The sequence below is a fragment of the Ambystoma mexicanum genome, chromosome 4p, assembly GCF_040938575.1.
Source record: "Ambystoma mexicanum isolate Mex_15411 chromosome 4p, UKY_AmexF1_1, whole genome shotgun sequence".
NCBI lineage: Eukaryota > Metazoa > Chordata > Amphibia > Caudata > Ambystomatidae > Ambystoma > Ambystoma mexicanum.
The window spans coordinates 957,004,431-957,026,974 of NC_090927.1; the positions used below are offsets into that span (position 1 = coordinate 957,004,431).

Sequence of the window (22,544 nt, forward strand, 5' to 3'; positions counted from 1 at the left end):
GTCACTTGTAGGAGTTACAGCGCTGAGAAAAGTGCCCGGTAGGAATCAAAAGGAAAGGCAGGTAAGTAACAGTGTCTCTACACAGGTACCCAGAAAAGAGCAATCAACCCGAAGGGACACCAGTGGAGACCTAGAAGAGACCAAATGGATGGTTCAAGACTCAGCAGCCCCCAAAGTTAAACAATCGGGAAAAGCGGTAGTAGGGACCCACAGGACCTTATTACAGCTTGCTCAAGGACCTCTGATTGTGAGCATCATGAATAACCTGCCAATTTAGCAAGCCCCGCCCACCTGGTGCCTTCCCGCTTGACACTCTTTTTCACCACTTTTACTTTCTCAACTCTCATGCTGAACTTCCTTTGCATCTTGGACTGGTGGTACTGGTGCTGTTCCCATCTTCATCTTGTATCCTGGCTTGCAACATTATGTGTTACTACTGACTTCTGCAATTGTAGTCACTCTCCCCTCTTGCTTCTCCACTCTTTTGACTGCTAACTCTCTGTTCTCTCCTCCTTTCCCTTCTCCCTTTTCCTATCTCTTCCCCTTACTTTCTTCTATGCACTTACTCTATCAGATTTGTCCCTGGACCTAGTATGATAGCAACCTCGTCTGTCTCCTCCCCTCTCCCGTTACTGTTTTTTTCCTCCCCACCGCCCCTCCAGCACTATCTGAAATGTCATCAGGCCTAGTATGATAGTCGCCTGTCTGTTTCCATTTCCTTCCCACTCTCCCCCTCCCTTCCTTATCTATGTCGTAGCACTTGCATCTGAAATGTCGCCAGGCCGAGTACGATAGTTAATTTCACATCCTTACTGTTCATGGCCTATAAGAATGTCACTGTATTTTCCCTTGTTCCCTCCCTTGCCTTGAAGCGCTTTGAAACACATTGTGTATAGGCGCTATATAAATAAATTATCATATCATATCATAACCCAGAGACCCAGGGTGAGTACTTAGTGTTTGCTTCTAGAAAGTTGGTTCCCAGAAGGCAAAACAAACTAGTAAGTAAAGGCTTCTTTTTAAAGGGAGCTACAAAACAATTATTTTAAAAAAAGATAGTCACAAGGGGGGCACGGATGGGGTGGTGTTCAAACACAGTTAGGATGCATGAAGCATCCGGTCCCCCTGAGCCAATGAAGACCCCGGACCAAAAGAAGAACAATCTTCTTTCATAGGAGTGGGACATGCCATTCAGAATGGAATCAAGTGTAGATGGCTTCAGAAGGACTGGAGAACCCACACACGGCAAACCCTGGTAAGTAAGCAGGCAAACAGGGATGGCACTGTGAGGAATTTGACCATACGCACAGGGAGTGTGCGCCTGCCTGGGCTTTTTAAAATTTTGTAAGAAATGGAATGATGGGAGATCAACCTCAGAAAATGTGTGGGGCTAATCTGCACATATTTTCCTATGCTCACCGCTCAACAGACAGTCAAGTGTACTCCAGGGGGACACAGCCTACAGGCAAGGTCCTCCCTGTCACATTTAGCTGGAATGTGACAGTGACGGGTACATCAAAGCATCTCAAGAAGGGGGAAGGAAACACCTTCCTCTGGCCATGACCAGCCTAATTAAAATTTCAAAGGCTCCATGGACCTGTCCTGCCTATTCTTAAGTTCTGTGTGGTGACAGCGCATACTGATGAAAGTTAATTGAAGCAGGCCTGTGAAGAGGCCTGTTCATAGAACTAACAAAAGGCAGGAAACCCCACCACCTCTTTGATATGCAAGGTTTCAACACGAAGCTAGCTCCCACCCCTCTGTATGAAGGGTAGTGAATGTAATTCCTAGGACAACTGTTTACAGTAGGCAGCCCCTGTAGGGAACTCCCTTTCATAGGAAAGAAGTATATGATTTGATAGAGACAGAAAGTCTGTTCTCGCCACAAACGTCAAGAGAGACCTGTGCCTTGATCAGGAGTCACAGAGAGCTCAATTAACCAGAGACACACTTTGATCCACAACAGACAGGAAGATGGTTGGAATTTAGTGGTACATGTTGTTACCCCTTACCTTTCCTGTTGCTATCAGTCTGGTTATGACCTCACGCACAGCAGAGGATTGTTGGTGTGGGCCCAAGGTGGGTTCGTTAAGGTAGGCTTAGCCAGCAGCAATAACTGGGGACCATTTGGCTTTAAAAGAGGGATGAGCCCCTCACTTAGCAGATCATCTGATGACTTTGAAAGGAGTAAGAAGGAGTCGTTTGGACCCTGACTGAAGGTACAGTCTGCCGTACAGCTTCCGCCAGTGAAGGAAGGCCTGGATTTCCAAGAGGGAAGCAAGAACGCTCCCCTAAACATCTTCCAGGGAACAGAGGGAGATGCCGGATTCAGAGGACCCATCCAGCAGCTCCAGAACCGGTACCCATCCAGCACACAGCGTGCACGTCTAGGTTCTGCCAGCAAGCTTCCTAGGTGGGAAGTGCCATAGAGTCTCTGAACAAAGGACAAGGCTGTTGCCTGCAAACACTCTCCTCAGCTTTTGGGCCGTCCGCCTTAAAGTACGACACAAGCCCTACAAAGAAGCTAGAAGCAGTGCCACAACAAGCATCAACCAGCGTCCATCGTTTATGACAATTTCCGAGGCCGTCGACCCCTCAAACCGCGACTGGCTACACCACTGACAGCTGCAGTCACTAAAGCCGTCCGAGACGCCTCGACCAGTGTTCCAGATCCGCCAACCAGCACAAAGACGCCGATTCTTGACCCCGAGCCATTGTGTAGGCCAGCCTGCAGCCATCCGTCCAGCCTCGCTTGCCAAACTGCCTGCTGCCTGATACATGCAGCTGTATCCCACCTTGAACTCTATCGCAGGAGCTGACGCTGTCGAGCATCAAGATCATCTCAAGCACCAGGTACATTGTGGTTCTGTCCCCCTAGTCTTTCGTCGAAGGCCCCTAGTGACATTTACGACCCCTTGCTCCCTTGGTGCTGAAACCAAATAACCATGAACAGTTTACCAACTACCCTCCTATCAGTATCCAGAGTGCATTCCTTTCCGTAGTGAAACTGTCCTCTGTGTTTCTTTACAGGGTGGCCTGTATTTTGTAGTATGCTAGAACTATCATCATAATGAAATAAAGTAGATATTTTTATACAGTCTTGACTGGACAGCCCCTTTTATCATTGGATGATATTATCCACCCAGTGATAAAAGGGACTGTCCAGTCAAGATTGTATAAAAATATCTACTTTATTATTATTATGATAGTATTTTTGGTGTGTTGCAACTAACCAACGATCCACGACCTTACGGAGATCAGCCTGCCATTCTGTCCACATTACCAAAATTGGACAAGAAGGTTTATAATTTACTTGTGTTTCTAATCTGTTCGGATCCCTTCTGGTTTACTAGAGGTATGGTGCTGATTGATGGTTTAGAAACCGATATTCATCTTTGGACCATTGGTACACCGGATGTTGATTCATCACAGGCACACCAGTGAAAAATGCCCCTGCAGCAAGACAATGATGGTGGCAACCAGAGACAGCCCAGCAAGCAAAAGTGGCAGGTTCTTGGGTTGCCAACAATCTTCCAAGTGACAGGTTGGCCCCAAAAACCACCAAACACACAGCCCCTCAGGAAGTGTAGTGGCCTGGCTAGGAACCGGAACAAACCCGCCTAAACCACCATGGAGGTTCTCAACTTGGGATCATAAAGTCGAGTCTGCTGTCAACCAACCAAAGAAGCTCTTTGACGTATACCCCAGCCTTGAGAAGCCAACATTAGAATCGTCGGCATATACACCTACTGACGAGGATGGTAGTACTATCCAGCAAGCATTTTCGGATAAAATAGCTGCTGCTCGCATAAAGTTCTCCTCGGCTTTGAAAGCTAACACCCCTCACCCTCTATCACTTGACAACGAGGGGATCTCCTCATAGGGCTACAAGTTTTCGGTCGTCCCTATAACCACTCAGGACATCCTCAAAGTACTGAACCAAATGTGTCTGACTTCCTGTGCTGGTGACCCTCTACCATCCAAATTCATTCTGAACAATCCCGACATCGTTGCGCCTTTTCTGGTTTGTTTCATTAACTCTTCTTTTCAATGTAGTTTGGTTCCTGACTGTCTTAAGACAATCGTGGTTACCCCTTGTTGAAAAAACCAGGCCAAGACCCTCGGCCCCCTTCTAACTTGCGACCCATTACTAACACGTTTTTTTCTTGTTAAAGGTGATTGACCAGGTCGCCACCATCCAATTCCAAGCACACTTGGAATCAAGAGACATCCTCCGTCCCTATCAATCGGGTTTTCGGGCAGCACACAGCACTGAGATCGTCCTGGTAGACATTTAGAGCAAGATGCTCGCCATCGTTAAGAAGAGTAAGGCAGGACTGCTGGTCCTTTTGGACCTGTCAGCCGCTTTTGCTTCATTAGATCCTACCGGCCTCCTAAAACGTCTGGAACAGCATGGTCTGTGCTCCAGGGATGCAGTCTCTTGGATATACTCTTTCCTTGGTAACCGGACATCTAGAGTGTGTTGTACAGATCCAAGAGGGAGTTCCTCGCGGGGCATGCTTTTCACCCACGCTGTTTAACTTGTTAATTCGACCTTTATGTGACCTACACACCATCTTAAATGTCAAGTTGTGTAACTACGCTGATGACACTCAGCTTCTTTTTGAAATGAGGGGTAACTATGAACAAGATTACGAATGGTTGCAAGTTTTGCAACATGTATATAGCATAGTTAACGACTTGACTAACCTAAATTCCCTATGCTGAAACCCATCAAAAACTGCACTGATGATCTTCGGCTCCAAGTTGGCTAGAAGCAAACTGCTGGATAAATATTCATCCATGTCCATCAATCAGCGCCTTATTCATATCCAAAACAAAGTCAAAACCCTGGGCATCTATATGAACACCAAGGTAAAGTCTTCAGCCCAAGTTGATGGAATTGTTCATGGAGCACAATATTACTTGAAAGTGCTCAGGCACTCCAAGCCGTTCCTAACTAAAAAGAACTGGTTTACTCTAGCAAGGGCAATTTTGCCCCGACTAGATTATCTTATTGGTGCTTGGAGCCTCAATGCACTGCACAAACCTCTTACAAAGCATTCCAAACGATGCAATTCACTTTATCTGCGATTTAACGAAAAAAAGACCCTATGTCAGGGGTGCGCAAGGGCCTGCACTGGCTTCCAGTTCAGGCCAGGGTGCAGTTCAAGACTCGCTCCCTTGTCCACAAATGTGTCTTTGGCCAAGCGCCAGTCTACTTGAAGAACCACATTACCCCAAATACCCCTCCAACGTCACTCCGGTCAAGCTGCTCCCACCTGTTGATGGTCCCCCGAGGAAGGATAAGTCGAGGACTCGGGAACTCTTTCTGCACTATTGCTGTTTAATTATGGAACGCTCTTCCTCTGGCACTGCTGTTAGAAACAAACCAACTACTCGTTAGAAAACGTCTAAAGACGCACTTATTTACTTAGGATGTCCTGTTCCTTCTTTTTCCTGCATTTTGTGTTGTCCCGTCTTGCTTGACCGTCTGCTTGTTTGTGTGGCGCCCTGATGCCTACAGACCTTTGGCGCCTAATAAATAAATAAAATAATAATAGAAAGCCCACGTGGGCAGAACAGCCATTTTAAGACATGTCTCATGTTTTCTCTGATCAAAGGAAGCCCCACTTTAAAAAATCTCTCTGTATCTATATCTCCTCTCTGAAATAAATTCGAGAAAACCTTCTCTTTGTGTTTGTCTTCCCCACTTTCCTTTTATCATCACAAATCCTCTCAATGGAAGCCTTGTTGTCCCTGACTTTTAGCCTGCTCGCCAGAAGTCTATGGGCAGCTGAGTAATGCGTAAAGTCGTTTTCCTGAGAGTGGAAGCTCCTCCAAGAGTCATTCAATCCTAGTTCTATCTAATTGTTTAGATTCCCTGAAATCTCTCCTGCCAGCCCAGTTCTAGTTTGTATTGACCTATCCATTCTTGCATCCATTGCCATGTTAAGGTCACCTGCAAACATACATTCCGCCACCATGAAGTTCTTAAGCGCATTCCAGAACCTAATAAGAAGCCTTCTTGTCCCGTTTTCATGTTCTGGGGCATATACCTAAGTAATAGTTAGCACCTTTTCGCCTCCTCTCACTTTTACTACAGCATATCTCCCCTCCTTGTCTACCTCCAGTATAGTGAACTTCATTCTCTTAGGAAAGAGTAGAGCCGTCCTTGCTTTCTTTGCTTTATTACCGTTGTGGAATTGACTAGGACATTGTTCATGTTTCCATCTGACCTGGTACCTTGCAGTAAGTGTGTCTCCTTTAGTGCTACTATTTCTACATTCTTCCTCTGAATAGCTGCACTCTCTTGTTGGGGCTATTCAGTCCCCTCACATTCCCTGACTGTAGTAATATGTAGGTATTAGTGTGATACGATGATGTCATTTTGATCTTGGATACCTTCTGCGTCTATTGCATCCTTTGTTCTGCCTACTCGGTTCCCTTATAGAAAAAGAGCCCATGCGGCAATCCTTTCCATCCTCTTCCTTCCAGCCCTTCCTTTCCTCCCCTGCTTTTTCCTCCTATGATGTTTATCTACCATCTCGCTAAATGCTCCCCCTTCCTCCACTGGCATAACTTAAAATGAAACATTTGGTGGAAAGCTCAGTCAACCAAACCTACATGTTGCAATTTAACTTGTAATCCCCCATGAAGGGCACCCAGCACCTTGCTTGGGGAAGTTCCTCGTGGCCATTTCTCATTTATCCCCCTAGCCTTCCCAGGGGGAGACCCGTAATGGCCTTCATGCCCCCCACCCCCAGGTCCCTTAATATCCTTCTCCAGCATGGGGTCTGGCATGGATTCATATGCTCATGAATATTCCCCGTCGTCAGGCCGGGAATCCTCGGTATAGAAAAAATCAGTATCAGTTTCGTTTCTGATCTGTCTTTCTCAGTAGTAACCAATCACTGGTCTCTGGGTCATACTGCCCCCAGCCAATGACTGCCCTCTCCCTAAGCCCCGCCCCCGGCAGCCATCCTCAGATTTTTACCGCACGTTCAAGTGTTGGGAGTCCTCGTGCTGTAGCTCTCGAGCTTTTGCTGTTTTCGCGCTTTTTTCAGGAGATTTTCTCATTTTTTCGGTTAAATAGAGCCTCAAGCTCCACCGTTTCTACTTCCGATCAACAGGGATCCATTTCGGAGTTTCTACGCCCCTCAAGGGTGAAGATTTCATCGAGTTACACTTTTGGAGGATTCCAGAAGTTCCGAGGCCTACCCCGGACATGGCCCAGGAGAAAGGGAGCTCGACGCCCGGGAAGCTGTTCAGGACCTGCCCTGGATGCCAGCTTCAGAACGTTTTCAAGGAGGACGAGCATTCGTTATGCCTCTACTGTCTCCATGAGGACAAGACGCACGAGGAAAAGGACTGCGCGTTTTGTGGGAACATGTCGGAGCGGACCATGAAGGATTGCCACCTCCGTCTCGCCAACTGGTTGGAAGGTAAGAGCCCGCCAGACGAGAAGAAGAAAAAGAAGTCCGAGCGGTCTTCTAAGTCCTGTGAGGGTGCTCCGGCGACGGGGGCCCAACAAAAGGCTAAGCACTGCGAGTCCGCGGGCACCGGGAGAGCCGAACGGTTGGGCTCCTTGGCTGCCAGGCAGGGCGCATCCTCCCCGGCGCCATCGACCACGAGCCAACGCTCTGGCTTGGGTAAGAGGAAGTCGAGAACCCGGCGAAGCTTCTGGAGAGGCCCCGGTCGATCTCGAAGATTCCGGCAGAGGGGGAGCGAGGCTCGGACCCTCCCCCCAAGGTGAAGGCCCCAGGTGTACAGAAGGAGACGTTGGCCTTAATTCACCCTGCTAAGACCTCGATTGAGGATGTCGCCGCGGCTCTGGCTCAGCCTGTGGAGGCTACACCAGTGGAGGCGCCCTCAGGTACCAGAGTTTCCCTGCCACCGCGGAGGGAGTCGTCTTTCAGGCCCATCGAGAAGACCCCCACGAAATCCTCGTTGGAAAGGGTGGGGGAGGGGTTGGTGGCCGTCGCGGATAAGGACACGACCTCTGAAGAGGAGCTCATCCAAGTCGTGGAGGAGGCCCAGCCCATCAGGAGGGATCCCGACGAGGGCGACGACGAGGGCCACGATGACGCAGACGAGGCTCCTCAAGAGCCCTCGCTCCTGTCGTTTCCGGCGCCGCAGGACACCTCGGCGGCCATTTTGTCAGTCATCCAGTCCTTATGCTCGGAGATAAGGACTAGGTTGCCTCTTCCCCCGACGGAGGTACCTGAGCCAGACCCGACGGGGGAACCGGAGCCAGGAGCTTCGGAGAGCCCACCACTTAAGAGGAGGAGGACGCATCCTAGGCCTCCTCTCCCGCCTCTGCGGCCTTCTCTGCCTTCCCCCCCCGGTCCACTACCCACAGGGATGATACAGGCATGGACACGACTACGACGGGTACGGATGACGACGGAGGCGATGACGGGACGTGTCCCCCGTCACCTCCTGCCCGGGCGTCCCCACCCAACGAGATTGGATCCTTCCATGCTATGATTTCCAGGGCATCCCAGCTCTTCCAGCTCTGCCCCGAAGAAAAGAAGAAGGGTTCCTTTACCAACGGCGGTAGGCTAAAAGGAAGACGGTCCTCGCCGTACCGCTTCTTGATGACATCTGGGATGAGGGGCTCGCCCTCCTCAAGAACCCTGCCACGGCGCCTGAGATGAGGGACCGGGACGAGAAGAAGTACCGGGTCCCTGACGCTGCCCCCTTGTGCCCTAGGGCGCAACCTACCCCGGATTCGGTCGTTTCGGCGGTGGGCCAAGAAGAAAGCGGGGGGGGCATCGGCCTCGACTTCAACCTCCCCGCCGGACGGCGAGGGTAGGAGCTGGATGCGATGGGACGATGGGTCATCTCATCTGCAGCGACGACCATCAAGGCGGCCAACGCCCTGACCATCGTAGCCCGCTACGACAGGGAGTTATGGTTCAAGATCGCCGCTCTGTTGGATTTCCTTCCGGACGCCAAGAGGACTGAGGCCCTGGAAATCTTACAGGAAGGTGAGATTGCCTCGGACCACACCATTACGGTGGCTATGGACATCGCCGACACTGGTTTCCGTCAGTTGGGTAACGGCGTTTGCCTGAGAGGACGAGGATGGCTCAAGGCGACGGATTTCTGCCAGGACGTACAGACCAAGGTTTTGGACATGCCCTTCGATGGGAACAACCTTTTTGGCAAAGCGGTTGATGAGTCCCTTCAGGCGATCAAGACGGACACGGAGACAGCCCGTGCACTGGGTGTGCTCCAACAGCGACGGCCGTCCTTTCGGAGCTCCGGAGGCAGACAGGGTGCCTCCAAGGGAGCCAGCAGCAGCTCCTCTACGTACCGTCAAGCGGCAAGATCTTCGTCGCAGGAGGCCTACAGGGGACGCGACAAGTCAAATGGATCCCGCCGTTGTCGCCAAGGTTGTCAAGGAGGCAAAGCGGCCTCCAAGCAAGATTGAACCGACCGTCGGGTCGGGCCCCCGCCGAAGCACCCCGGTGGGAGGCCGGCTGACAAAGTTTGTCGGCGTGTGGGAGTCTGTCTCCACCGACCGTTGGGTGCTGGACGCCCTGGCCCTGGGGCACGCCCTCGAGTTCCACAAGAGGTGCCCCCGCATTCCTCCCGTGGCCAGGAATGAAAATCATGTCCCTCAACTGCTGTTGGAAGTAAGGGCGATGCTCAGGAAAGGTGCCATCGAGCTCGTTCCAAAGAGGCTTCGGGGCTCCAGAGTTTACTCAAGATACTTCCTCGTAAAGAAGAAGACAGGAGGATGGCGTTCCATCCTGGACCTGCGACGACTGAACAAATACATCAAGGCACAGAAGTTCCGGATGGTCACCCTCCAGCACGTGCTGGGACAGCTGGAGGAGGGCGATTTCCTGTCGTCGTTGGACTTGGAGGATGCATACTTCCACATCCCTATTCTAAAGAGAAACCGAAAGTTCCTCAGGTTCATGGTCAAAGGGCGGCACTACCAGTTCAAGGCCCTCCCGTTCGGATTAAAATCGCCACCCAGGCTGTTCACCAAGTGCCTAGCACCGGTAGCGGCGCGGCTGCGCCTGCAGGGGATCCACGTCTACCCCTACCTGGACGACTGGCTCATACGGGCAAGGACAAGGGAGCTCGCCGTGGAACACACTGCGAAGACCGTCCAGCTGCTCACGGACCTGGGGTTCTCCATCAACTTTCCAAAATCCCACCTGGTCCCGTCGCAAGTCGCCCTGTTTCTGGGAGCACAGCTCGACACAGTGGCGCGGCAGGCCTCACCGTTGGAGGAAAGGATAAGGGCCATCCTGGGAAAGGTGCAACGTCTGCTGGCCACAGACGTGGCCAGAGTGAGGTCTATCAAGTCCCTCCTTGGAATGATGTCCTCCTGCATTTATCTGGTGCGCCACTGCAGACTTCGGATGCGGCCCTTGCAAGAATTCCTCGACGCCCACTGGATCCAGACGACGGGCAGCTTCGAGGACAGGATCCTGCTCGACGAAGCGTTCCGTCAGGCGATACGATGGTGGGGTGTCCGCTCTCATCTGACGGTGGGAACAGGTTTCCTAGCCCCGGCCCACCAGGTGATGATGACGACGGATGCCTCCCTGGAAGGTTGGGGAGCACACACCGGGGGTCTCCACGCGAGAGGCCTTTGGCTCCCGGAGGAGAAGACTCTCCACATCAACATCTTGGAGCTCCGTGCAGTGTTCTGGGCCCTCAGGTCCTTCCTTCCGTCCCTCAAGGGCAAGGTGGTGAGGATCTTCACCGACAACACCACCACAATGTTTTGCATTCGGAAGCAGGGCGGAACCAGATCCCCTGCCCTATCCAAGGAAGCCCAGGATCTGTGGCATTGGGCCGTCGCCCAAGGGATGTTTCTGGTACCCTTTCATCTGGCAGGGATAAAAAACACCATCGCCGACTCACTCAGCAGAGAGCTGCGCTCGCGCCACGAGTGGGAACTGCGCCAGGATCAAGTGGACCGACTCTTCCGACGATGGGGCGAACCCCAGATCGATCTCTTCGCGACGGCGGCAAACTCCAAGTGCCGGAGGTTCGCCAGCAGGTTTCCCCAACCGAGGAGCATGGGCGAAGCTTTCTCGTTCCCTTGGGACGGCCTGTTCCTTTATGCGTTCCCACCGTTGCCGTTGCTACTCCAGCTCGTCAACCAGCTCAAGAGGTCCCGGTGCAGGATGATCCTCGTCGCACCGGCATGGCCGAGGCAAATCTGGTTCCCGGAGCTTCTGGACTTGTCAGCGTCCACACCAGTCAAGCTGCCGACGGACGCAGATCTTCTCTCCAGAGAAGGAGGCGCCATTCTTCATCACAAACCAGAGTCGCTGAACTTGCAGGCCTGGCTCCTGCAGCACTAGAGTTTGAAGGATACGACATCCCGGCCGACTGCAGAGAGGTTCTTGCAAAGGCCAGGGCATCCTCAACTCTCAAGTGCTATGAACACAAATGGAAGAGGTTCTCTGTCTGGTGCCGTGCACAGAAGATTAACCTTCTGCGGATTACGGCCCCTCAAGTATTGCCGTACCTATTGTCCTTGGCCAAGGCTGGCCTGTCTCACGCTTCCATCAAGGTACATCTGGCTGCCGTTTCACGTTACACCAGAACTACAGGACGGGCGTCCTTGTGGTCTCATCGACTGGTGAAGGAATTTATGAAAGGACTGTTCCGATCATTCCCGCCGGTGAAGGCCCCTGCCCCGGCGTGGGAGCTCAACGTGGTGATGACTAGGCTCATGGGGGCCCCATTCGAACCTATGCATTCAGTGCCGTTGAAGTTTCTGTCGTGGAAGACAGCATTCCTCATGGCCATCACCACTGCACGACGAGTGGGAGAGATCCAGGCCCTGTCTTGCAAGCCTCCATACTTGACTTTTCACGACACGAGGGTGGTGCTAAGGACGCACCCCTCCTTCATGCCCAAGGTGCTGTTGGATTTACACCTCAACGAGCCCTTGGTGTTGCCAGTTTTCTTTCCGTCGCCTTCGTCGCCGGCTGAGAGGACTCTGCACTCGCAGGATGTAGCTAGAGCGCTGAAGTTCTACGTGGACTGCACAAAGAGTTTTCGGAAGACATCACAGCTGTTTGTGAACTTTGGACCTGTGAATCAAGGGAAGGCTCTCTCGAAGACTTCCATTTCCAGATGGCTCTCCGGCTGCATCATGCACTGTCACCGGTTGGCAAACCGACCGTTGCCAGGCCGTCCGAGAGCCCATTCGACCAGAGCGATCGCTGCTACTACGGCGTTCCTGTCTGGTGTGCCCCTGCTCGACATCTGCAGGGCTGCTACGTGGAGGTCTACGCACACCTTCACGAGATTCTACTGCGTCGACCGGGATTCCAGGGAGGAGTCCAGAGTCGGCCAGGCAGTGCTGCGCAACCTGTTCGCCTAAGGTGAGCCTGATGAGGAGGTAAGAGTTGCTTAATGTTGAGTTGTTGTATTGCTTGATATTGAGCCTTTTGCCACCTCCCGTGGTTGTGCATGTGTATACTGCTATGTATTCTTAAATTCATGAGCATGTGAATCCATGCCAGACCCCATGCTGGAGAAGGAACAAGTTACTTACCTGTAACTGTTGTTCTCCAGCATGGGTCTGGCATGGATTCACATGCGAACCCTCCCGCCTACCCCTCTGCAGCTCTTCACTTGGTCATACTGCCACTTCACGTGCTACCAAATCTAAGGATGGCTGCCGGGGGTGGGTATTAGGGAGAGGGCAGTCATTGGCTGGGGGCAGTATGACCCAGAGACCAGTGATTGGTTACTACTGAGAAAGACAGATCAGAAACGAAACTGATACTGATTTTTTTCTATACCGAGGATTCCCGGCCTGACAACGGGGAATATTCATGAGCATGTGAATCCATGCCAGACCCATGCTGGAGAACAACAGTTACAGGTAAGTAACTTGTTCCATCCGTATGGGCTTTGCCTCATCTTCTGTGAACTCTATTTTTTCTTTAGATCTCCCATTCGGATGCTTTCTGTTCTTTTTGGAAACAATGCCACTTGACAGCTTTCCCCACCATTCCCACGTGCTGGTGGCCGGTGAGGGTTGGGGGTTGTTTTATGTCCATGTTCACTGTCTTTCTTTGACTATCAACTATGGAGGTTCTCTTACACCCATATCAGAGCTCCTCTGCTGGGGGTTATCGACATCTCTTAGCTCCAAGTTCAGTAACTTCGCTCCATCTTGCAGTGAGAACATTGTCGTCACTTTCTCGTAAACTCTGAATTGCAAACCAAATGAGTAGGTCCATCTGTACCTCGCCCCCCCCCCCTCTTGTTAAGCTATTCCACGTCTACTCTGTCGGCTGACTTGGCTCCTAACTCCCTGGATGACGTTTTAAAATACATTCTCTCATATTTTTATATAATTGCATGTGCAAGCACAGGCTCCAGATCGGGTCCAGCATGATTCAGCTGATTGGCCTAGGCAGGACGAGCGTCCCCCTTGCTCGTCCAGCTTTTCACATGTGTAGGTGTAGAGCCATTAGCAAGTACGCATGTAACCAGTGTGCCTACATCTGATTTTTGCCAGATTCAAGATTCATTGTGAACAGTATTCGTGTCACTACTGGGGGCCTTTATCTTAAGGGTATTATTATTCCTGCTTATATGCAGCAGAGATGTCAAGGTCATTTTATAGGGTAAATTTGGGGGTGGGGGTTAGAAAAATATATAAATTGGGCGTGGATGACCGGGAATATATAAAAAATAAAGGGGATGGGGTTTGGGGGTGTGAACCCCCCCCCAAAATAAAAAATAAAAGATTAATAGTGTTTTGGGACCGGTAGACTTACTTCTGTTATAGTGCGGCTGGAGCAAGAGGAAACAGGGATCGCTGCACTGATCTGGTGGTCTTGTTTGAATTTCTTCCTGCTGCCTGATTGACAGTTCCGCAAGGGCGTTGTTCAAGGCGCCCTATGTTTGAATCATATTGCGAAAAGGGGCTTGAGGGAACCCTGCCGGTCCTGACATTGGATTGGTTGATTTCAGATTCATTAGGCTTGCGTGTGGAGCGCATTCAAATGATAAGTCGTGCCACTGATATCTGTAGTGCAGTGTTTTTTTATTTCATACCTATGGACACACTAGCTTCTCCATAAGCAAAGCCAACACGTGTTTCGACCTAAAAGGTCTTTATCAAGGCGTGGTCAGTATATGATTGATATACCCTGTATAAGGGGGCTGGTGGGCAGCTGATGGGCCTTTTGAAAGATCACCGGACCGCCCATCTCAAATCCGGATATCAGTGGCATGACTTATCATTTGAATGCGCTCCAGGCGCCAGCCAAATTAATCTGACCTCAACCACTTCAGCGCAAGGGCCGACAGGATTTCCTCAAACTCCCTTTCCCAAAAGACTTACTTCTGGCCTACTTTTGTGTATTTTCCAAATCAACAGCTTTCTCTTCCTACCGTATAGCATTGTGGGCTGGCTATGCATCTGTTTGCATACATTGACAGCTTTTCAGGTAAGTGTAGACTATATAGGTTTCAGATTTGTTACATTTCTCTAAGTGAAATTTGAACGATTTTGGGGTCCATTAAGGAACATATTTTATTTCCAAACAGAAGCAAAGCATCTCATAATGATAAGACGCACCTTGTTGACCAGTGAGGAACTTTTTCTAGATTCAATGTGGAGCATTTTGATTTCGAATTAGGTGGAGAAGTGTTTTTACGTGTTTGAACATAGCTTGCGTATGGTGTGATTATCAATTGTATATTCTCCAGTGTCATCAGAAATCTCCTTCTACACGATTGAAGGTCTTTTGACTTATTTTGTATATATAACAACACTGCTATTACCTTTACCCTGGCTTGATAGATGTGATGCACTAATCGTTGTATATGTCTGTACGTGTGATGCAAATAAAAAGAGTGTGACATTACATTCAATTTTGAGGATGCCCTGCTGTAAGGAGATTTTCAGACAAGGACGAATGTCAGGTATGTGAAATCGTAACATACGTCCTTTGCTGTATTTCAGTATTCTGGATTCCACACAGAGAGATCTGAATCCGACCCTGACAGCCAATGGGGTGGCAGCCCTTTGACGGACACTGCCTCACCACAGCTCTTGGACATTGCGGAACGCTCGAACCCCCAGCACCACGAGGTCTCCTGCGCCTACAGACAATACTCGGACCGCAGTTCTCTTTGCTACGGCTTTGCCCTTGACCATTCCAGGCTGACCGATGACCGGCACCTCCACACGCAAGCCTGCGATGGAGGCAGATGCGAGGCTGGCAGATACTTCCTGGGCACGCCGCAGACAGCAAGAGAGGCTTGGTGGGGCTCCCGTTCCGTGCTGCCCCTGCCCAAGTCGTCGCCCGAGAGCAGAGATGGGTACGATAACAGTATGCCGCACATCGCTTCCATTCACAGAATTCCCGGTAAGTGAATAAGTGAAACACTCATCTGTCAAAGCTGAGAAACAATTCTAACAATAGTCACAGACCATTTCAAATGGGATACGGTGAACTCTGTAGTGCACTTACAGATCGGGGCTACTGCCCAACTCTTGATTTCATTCATTTTGAAAGCAATCTATCAAGTCAGTGAATTACAAAATTAAATAGGAACATTGGTTGTGTAGCACTCTTCCTCCATTTAAACAATCTTCTAGCACTTAACCTAGGTCACCAGCCATCCTATTGCAATATTTTTTGTATTCCTTTTCTGATTTGAAAGTGGTCATCTGCAGCAGTAACATGAGTGGAAAGAATATTCCCTGGGAAGACTTTGAGGACAACACATTTCGTGTCCATCATTCCTTTTTTTTATTGTCTGTTGGAGGGCAGTGGATGGGTGTCGGTTCCTATTGGCAATTTAGTATGGCCGCAGATGGCAAACCGTTTTATATGGGGGGAGTCTCAGATAAACTCTGCTCATGTAGCCCGGTCTTGCCCAACATTGTAACCACCCATTGGCCCCGGTAGTGTTCAGTTCAGTCATTGGTGATAATGCACCATTGGAGAGTTTAATGAATTGGAAATTAGACGCAGGTTCGAATCTCAGCAGGGCCGACTTTAAGTTTCATCCTTCTGAGGTTGCTATAGGGAGGATCCCTCCATTGGGCAATGGTCACAGCTATTATTACAGGGTCTAGAAGCGCGAGGAATCCAGCCTGAAGAACATCATTTTTTTTTAAATATCCCCAAATCAAAATTATGTCAATTGCAGCAAATTATCTTTCATTGGTTGCAGCCTCTATCAGACACAAGGGGCCAGTATCAAATATGTGCATCTAAAGAACAATGGTTGCAAAGGCCTGTTGTTTTACTGCCTCTTTATTTTGTAGTGGGTGCACATTTATATTACAGAAAAAGGACTATTATTGAGAGTTTTTTTAAGTATTGGGAAGGAGTGATGGGAAGCCCTATAAGGAGGCCGCTCGTTGAAGATTAGAGAAATAATCAGAGTCTCAGTACAGCGGAAAGTGATATGGTGTGGATTTTGCAGTGCTCAAGGTCAAGATGTTGGAGATATGCAGTGCTCAAGGTGAATACGTTGGAGATATGCATTTGACTGTCAATGCAAGCTGTGGAATTGTGCTTTTATGGAGAACAAAGTCAGACTTAAAGCAACAGGATAGTTTTGGGCTCCGTGGATGAGGTGAAATATATGTTCATGGATTTGGAGGTTTTGAGCATTAATTAGTGTGCTGCCAGCCATTGGGTGATGCCTACATTCAGTGATAGCAAGGGTTTATACAAAATGGCATCAGTTAGGCCATGGACAGAGCCTTGTGGGATGGCCGCTGGGTTGTAGGTGGAACAAGGCTGGGTTGTAGGTGGAACAAGGCAGCGTCATGCTTTTCGCCAACCTTTGCTTTGGTGCAACATTTCGAGAGTTCACAAAAGTATGCCCTCATTAAAAGTATCAAAGAAGGTACTGAGATGGAGGATGGGTGAGTGATGCTTGTGGTGATTAAATTAGAGGCGTGTATTAGTGCTCTCTTCCTTAAGTCTATTCAGTGAAGCAAGGGATTGCACAGGTTGTGGATGTTGTGGACATTAGAATGCATGTTAAATACCAACGTTGTATTGGTTTTACAGGTGTGGGGCACAAGGCCAAAGCTGCGGGGGCATAGAGTTCAATTGATTGTGTATGCAGTAGTGGGATAACACAAGTGTTTTTAAAACGGGAAGAGTAGATACCAGAAAGTAAGGGTTGGTTGAATGTACAAGGTAGACAGAGAAGTGTGTGTGTTATGAGGGGCTTGGGGTTAATGATTTGATGGGCGAAGTGGTCGGGAAAGAAAACAAAGAGTTTGATGAGTAATGGGATGGTAGCGAATACCGCTTGTGAACTGGAACAGGCGCTAAGAGTGAGCAGTGCATTTATGAAATAATTTGCAGGGTATCCCTACTCCCTCCTCACGCTGCCATTTCCACCCTCATTTACTTTCCCTACAAATGATTGCATATCTGTAAGAGAAGGTAATGGGTTAGGGTAGTGGGGACAGAGCTAAATTGCAAGGTAGCTTTTCTGTTGTTTTGATGCATGAACACTGCAAGGATCCTGAACCCTGCATGCAGGTCTGTTTTTCTGTGACAAGAGCACAGAATATTTAGTGTATTGCAGGGAGACATGCATGACCATTGTGCTAGGACGTATCGGCTGTGACTGTGATGTGTATGTTGATTGTAGAAGTGTTGCATTCCTTTGTTTGATATCTGTTGGGAGGGTTATCCTAGCATCTCGAAGTAACTGCAGTTCACAGGTGTGCCTTACACATGTACTGTGAACAAATAGGTGGTATGTGGTTAGTGTTTTCGAGCATAGAATATGCGAATGTTAGTGCTGGGAGGTTAGTAGAGGGGCTAATGGGCAACTCGGAACATCCACCTGTTGTGGCCATGGTGATGTCTCAGAAGGGGTGAACCTTGGATGAGTTCTCTGTTGTGGTGCCTTTTAGGTACGGTAGTTGTGAGGATATTTCCTGAGACTCATTTGAGTGGGCTGGTGTCTCTGACTGTGGACAGTGACTAATGGGGAACATTGGGGGAGCAGACGCCACAGGGAGCATGCAGAAGTGGAAACCAAGTAGACAGTGGGTGAGACTAGTTCCTGAGTGAAATTCAGAGTAGGTATTCTCGAGAGGACAGAGTCCTGCTGGGGTCCCTAGGAACAATTCGGCATGTTACCGACATCAAGGTTTGAGAACAGGGAGCCAGTCATGCGAGGTGCATTGGGCATCGGAGGCAAGAATCATGTTAGGGCACTAATTACATTGAGCACTTGGTGGCCATATCACAATGGGACAACAGGGAGCAAAACCTCAGAGGGTTATAATTCCAGTGGGACACATGGGAGTAAATCCCAATGGGCTGAATCCCAGTGGGGCAGGCGTGTCCAGTAGAAGGTAGAAAGATGAATGTTGAGCAGGTTAGCGAGCGGCATAAACAATATAGCCCAACTTCAGCCCAACTTAGCAAGACATGCCCTAGCAAGGCATGAAAAGTCGTATCAAAGATTGTCACTGTGTTGGTCGTGGGTAAAAGCAACACATTTTTTGTTACCGCATTATTTTAATGAATATTTTGGCATGCACGGCAAACCAGCTTGGTCTTCTCCCCACACCCATACCATTGGCACCCGCAGACAGCTTACTTGTCACTGTCTCACTTTGCCATTTTGTACTGTGTAAAACAATGATCTCGAAATGGGCAGATGAGCAGAGAGGGCAGTCGTGTGACTCTGTTCATTACTGTACGGAGTGTGCTAAAGGCTGTGGTAGGCACACACTTTAGGCTCAGAGAACATTCTGTCTGAGAAATGGAGGCCCTATGCTTTCACTTCACCTTCCTTAGCATTTGTCTTGGCACACTGAGTGCTGTGTTTATTGGGCCCTGCCAGAACTTTGGCTCACCGGTCACCATTTGGTAATGCTTGGAATTTTTCAGGTGATCGGGCAGAGGACAGCATCCCTTGTTGTTTCTCCAAGAAGTTTTGCCCAATGGGCCCAAAAGGCCTCAAACCTATCTTCCACAGTGCATACAACAACAGGCCAAAAAGGAGTACGCGCCCATGCCCACCACCCTGGTTTTGAGGCAACTCCATAACTTCAGTTGAAGAATGATTCTGAAACCCTGCAGGGGCTTGTTCAGGGGAGCCCGATGAGACGAGGTGCTGAAAGGCTCAAAAGGTGGCATGTGGATTCCTCAAAGTGCCCTCACGGAGCTGGGCGCACCTTTCCTTACCCCATAGGGGCTTCAGAAAGAGGAAGAGAAGCATAGTCACCATGAAATAATGTAGGCTGTGGGTTGGCGGGCGGGGGCCGATAGGATGGGAATCCCACAACTCTACAATCTGGTATTTGCAGCGTCTGTGCCTCCCTATTAAGTACTAACATTCGCAGATCATTGGAAAGCTCTGCACACCTGTTGAATGGACCACAGCAAAGGCTACTGGGACAGTGGGTTCTATTGTAAACGAAGATTCGTTATCCCAAAGGCAAGGATTTTTGTAACTTTATAACTGGATTAATGTAGTATAATAAATTGTACATCAGCCTAAAATGTCTTTCTCCCTAATTTCATAATATGATAACACCTTGAGGTAGCATTGCCATAACTGCACATTGTTAGAATCACCTGTGTATGATTTGTTGAAGGTTTAGATCTATGCACAAACTAGCTCAATGAACATTCTTTAATTTGTTCCTGTCTTTCTAGGGCGTGCGCATTGGGATGAGGACAGTGTTGTAAGCTCTCCAGACCCCGGCTCTGCAAGCGAATCAGGAGAACGGTACCGTACTGACCAGTACCAAAGCAGCCCGCACGAGCCCAGCAAGATTGAAACTTTAATCCGAGCCACTCAGCAAATGATTAAAGAGGAGGAGAGCAGGCTCCAACTCCGGAAAGCCACCCCGGAGCAGCTGGCTTCACTGAACGGAGCTGGGAAGAAGCATTCTCTTTGTTTCACCAGTTACCAGCAGCCGCAGATGGCAGGAGGCGTATGCCGGGCCCCTTCGGTGGCCAACACTTCTCCTTGCGAGCACATTCAGCACCGAGATGGGAAGATCATGAGCCCACATGAAAATGAATATGACAACAGCCCTTCTGCCCTCTCGAGGATGGGCAGCCCGAACTCGGACAGAATTTCAAAATCCACTCTGACTTTTTCTAAAGACTACTTGCATTCTGACCTGTCTCCCCATCAGACAGCTGACCACTCAGAAGCCTCACCTAACTATTACAGCTCACACAGGCAGTACTTTGATAAGCACTCTTACACACTGACTGGGTACACCCTTGAGCACCTCTATGACACTGAGGCCATAAGGAACTATTCAATGGGCTGCAGTGGATCACACTTTGATGTATCTTCTCACTTAAGGATGCAGCAGGATCCGGCCCAAGGACACAAGGGGACATCGGTTATAATTACCAATGGAAGCTGATATCTTTCAGAAGATGTCCTTCCTTCAAATCGTCTTTGCAATGTCTTGGGAGAAAAAGCCCTTTTGTACGCCCTTGTTATGGAATGTCTTATAACACAATGCACTAGATCTAATAATCAGTGGCCCTGGGAATGAGCTACATGAGACAATGCGCTGCGCGTAAAATGCAGGGCACGCAACTCAGTGGTTCCAGCTGATGGAACGAAGCTGGACGTACTTGTTGTTCCCTCACTTTGTGAGATGCAGCAGGAAAGCTGAGGGCCGTGTTGACCAGTCTGGGAAGAACTTGAGAAAGGGGCCAACTGAGAATGCCTTCAAAATGCATGTTTTTAACAAGGTCTTTTTATGAGCCAGCAATTCCTGATAAAGTGCACACGTATGGAATGTACACCTTGGGTTGGTGCACACCTGAAATGTGAATGCTCTACTTTTGTGTCTGCTCATCCCATCCAGCTCTCAGTGTTTCTCAGTGGTAATGGTCTTAGGAAGGAGGAGTGGCAGCAGCACGCATACACACCGATACTGTGCAAATGCGCAAGTACCTCAACCTATTAACGCATGCGTCAATACACACACAGATGGGAGCGTTTCGAATAAAAACACTGCCATGTTTGGTCAAAAATGTTACCTTATTAAATGTAAACATAATTTGTGTTCTATTTTATTTACAGTTGACATTATGTCACATTTTGGAGGTAAAACAGGAGATGTACCTCTTTACTTGCTTTCCAGAAAAGGTCCAGGCTGGTCCAGGCTGGTGAAAGGTCCAGTTGGTAAAAACATAATGATGGCGTTTACACCTATTTATAGTATTATCGTTATTTGCAATCCTATTGGACAGTATTACATAGCATTAATTGCGTCGCGCCACATAGAACCATAGCAGGGCCAGGTGCATTCTGCAGTATTCTACACACATTATGACACTTGCAATATTGGGCACCTTTGTAACATACTGCACTTTCGAAAATTCAGGATGTATAATGCAGCATAATTATATTTATAAGGAACGCCTTGGAAAAAGACTGCGCCTATCCTATCCTGTTGCAAGAGACCCTGCCAGGTGTTAGAAATTGTATTGTCCCAAGCTACATTTTATAATGAGTTGTTCATCTTTACGTTTATTTTACGTTTTATTGTGATGCCACTGCAAAGCGGAAGTACTTTGTTTAACAAGTCCAAGTACTTTCACTTGTCCAAGACACTGCCACACTGCGTCACTGCGGGAGTCATGATATATTTCACTTTGCACATGGATTAACGTGAGCACAGCATCACAGATCCTGGATGCCTATCAAAGGTAAATAACAAAACAACAACAACAACAAAGACTGCAGTTCCCCACATTGTATAAAGGAAGCTGTCAAACAGCCACTTTTAAACAAGTAAGCAGCACGTTCCCACAATGATGTGTTAAACCTCTGAAAATTCTGTTAATTTGGACAGGACAATCGACGTGACTAGGGGGCCGCCCCATGCTCCATTTTCACCAGAAAGCGTTTTTTTCCTCCTAGGAAAATAGCCTAAAAACAGTGGTAGATTTTCTTATTATGCCCTGTTGAAAATTAAGAAATTTACCCTTTATGTCCAAACAATTCACATTTCTAAGTGTCATCTAACCACATTACTGATTTTCCCAAACTTAAACCACAGATGTTACTGTTTTGTAGAGTTGAGCCGTGAAAAATGATGAGAAGAACGATTGCAATTGGCCAATTTCGAAAAGCTGCACAAATGCAGTTTTGCAAAGGCAGACTCCAGCATTCCAGGTCTAATAAATGTGCACGATTTAGCAGTGCAGGGCTAATGTAAGCCAAACTCAAATTGAAACTCCATGCTATATTTCCTGCCCGTGTTTAAATGCTCTATTCTGATAAACAACCCGTGATGACCTCACATGCATTTGAAAACACTCCTGCTCTGGGGTGGGGCCAAGCCTGATTTGCATATGGTCTTTCCCTTCTGTAATGGCTTGGCAGGCGAAGAATGGTGGTCTGGAGGGTTGCCCAGAGCGTTGCCAGTGGTTAAGATTAATTCTAAACCTTCCAGCCATCACCTCTTTGTTTTTGCTATGTCACCCCGAGTGGGACGGGTATGCCCAGACGTGGGTCCCGTGCCTGCTGGGCCTAGAGACCCAAGCTACTCCTCA

The 22,544-nt window shown here is 48.9% G+C and overlaps 1 protein-coding gene across 4 annotated transcripts in view; it reads left to right on the forward strand.

Moving 5' to 3' along the window:
• The window catches only part of SIM1 (SIM bHLH transcription factor 1), a 302,054-nt gene extending 279,705 nt beyond the window's left edge, over positions 1-22,349 (forward strand). For all 4 annotated transcript variants that reach the window (XM_069606526.1, XM_069606528.1, XM_069606527.1 and 1 more), the window contains 2 exons: positions 14,975-15,380; positions 19,668-22,349. In XM_069606526.1, the coding sequence (XP_069462627.1) occupies positions 14,975-15,380; positions 19,668-20,395 (1,134 nt within the window). In that variant the 3' untranslated portion in view covers positions 20,396-22,349. The remainder of the gene's footprint in view (positions 1-14,974; positions 15,381-19,667) is intronic.
• Positions 22,350-22,544: the final 195 nt, after the last annotated feature.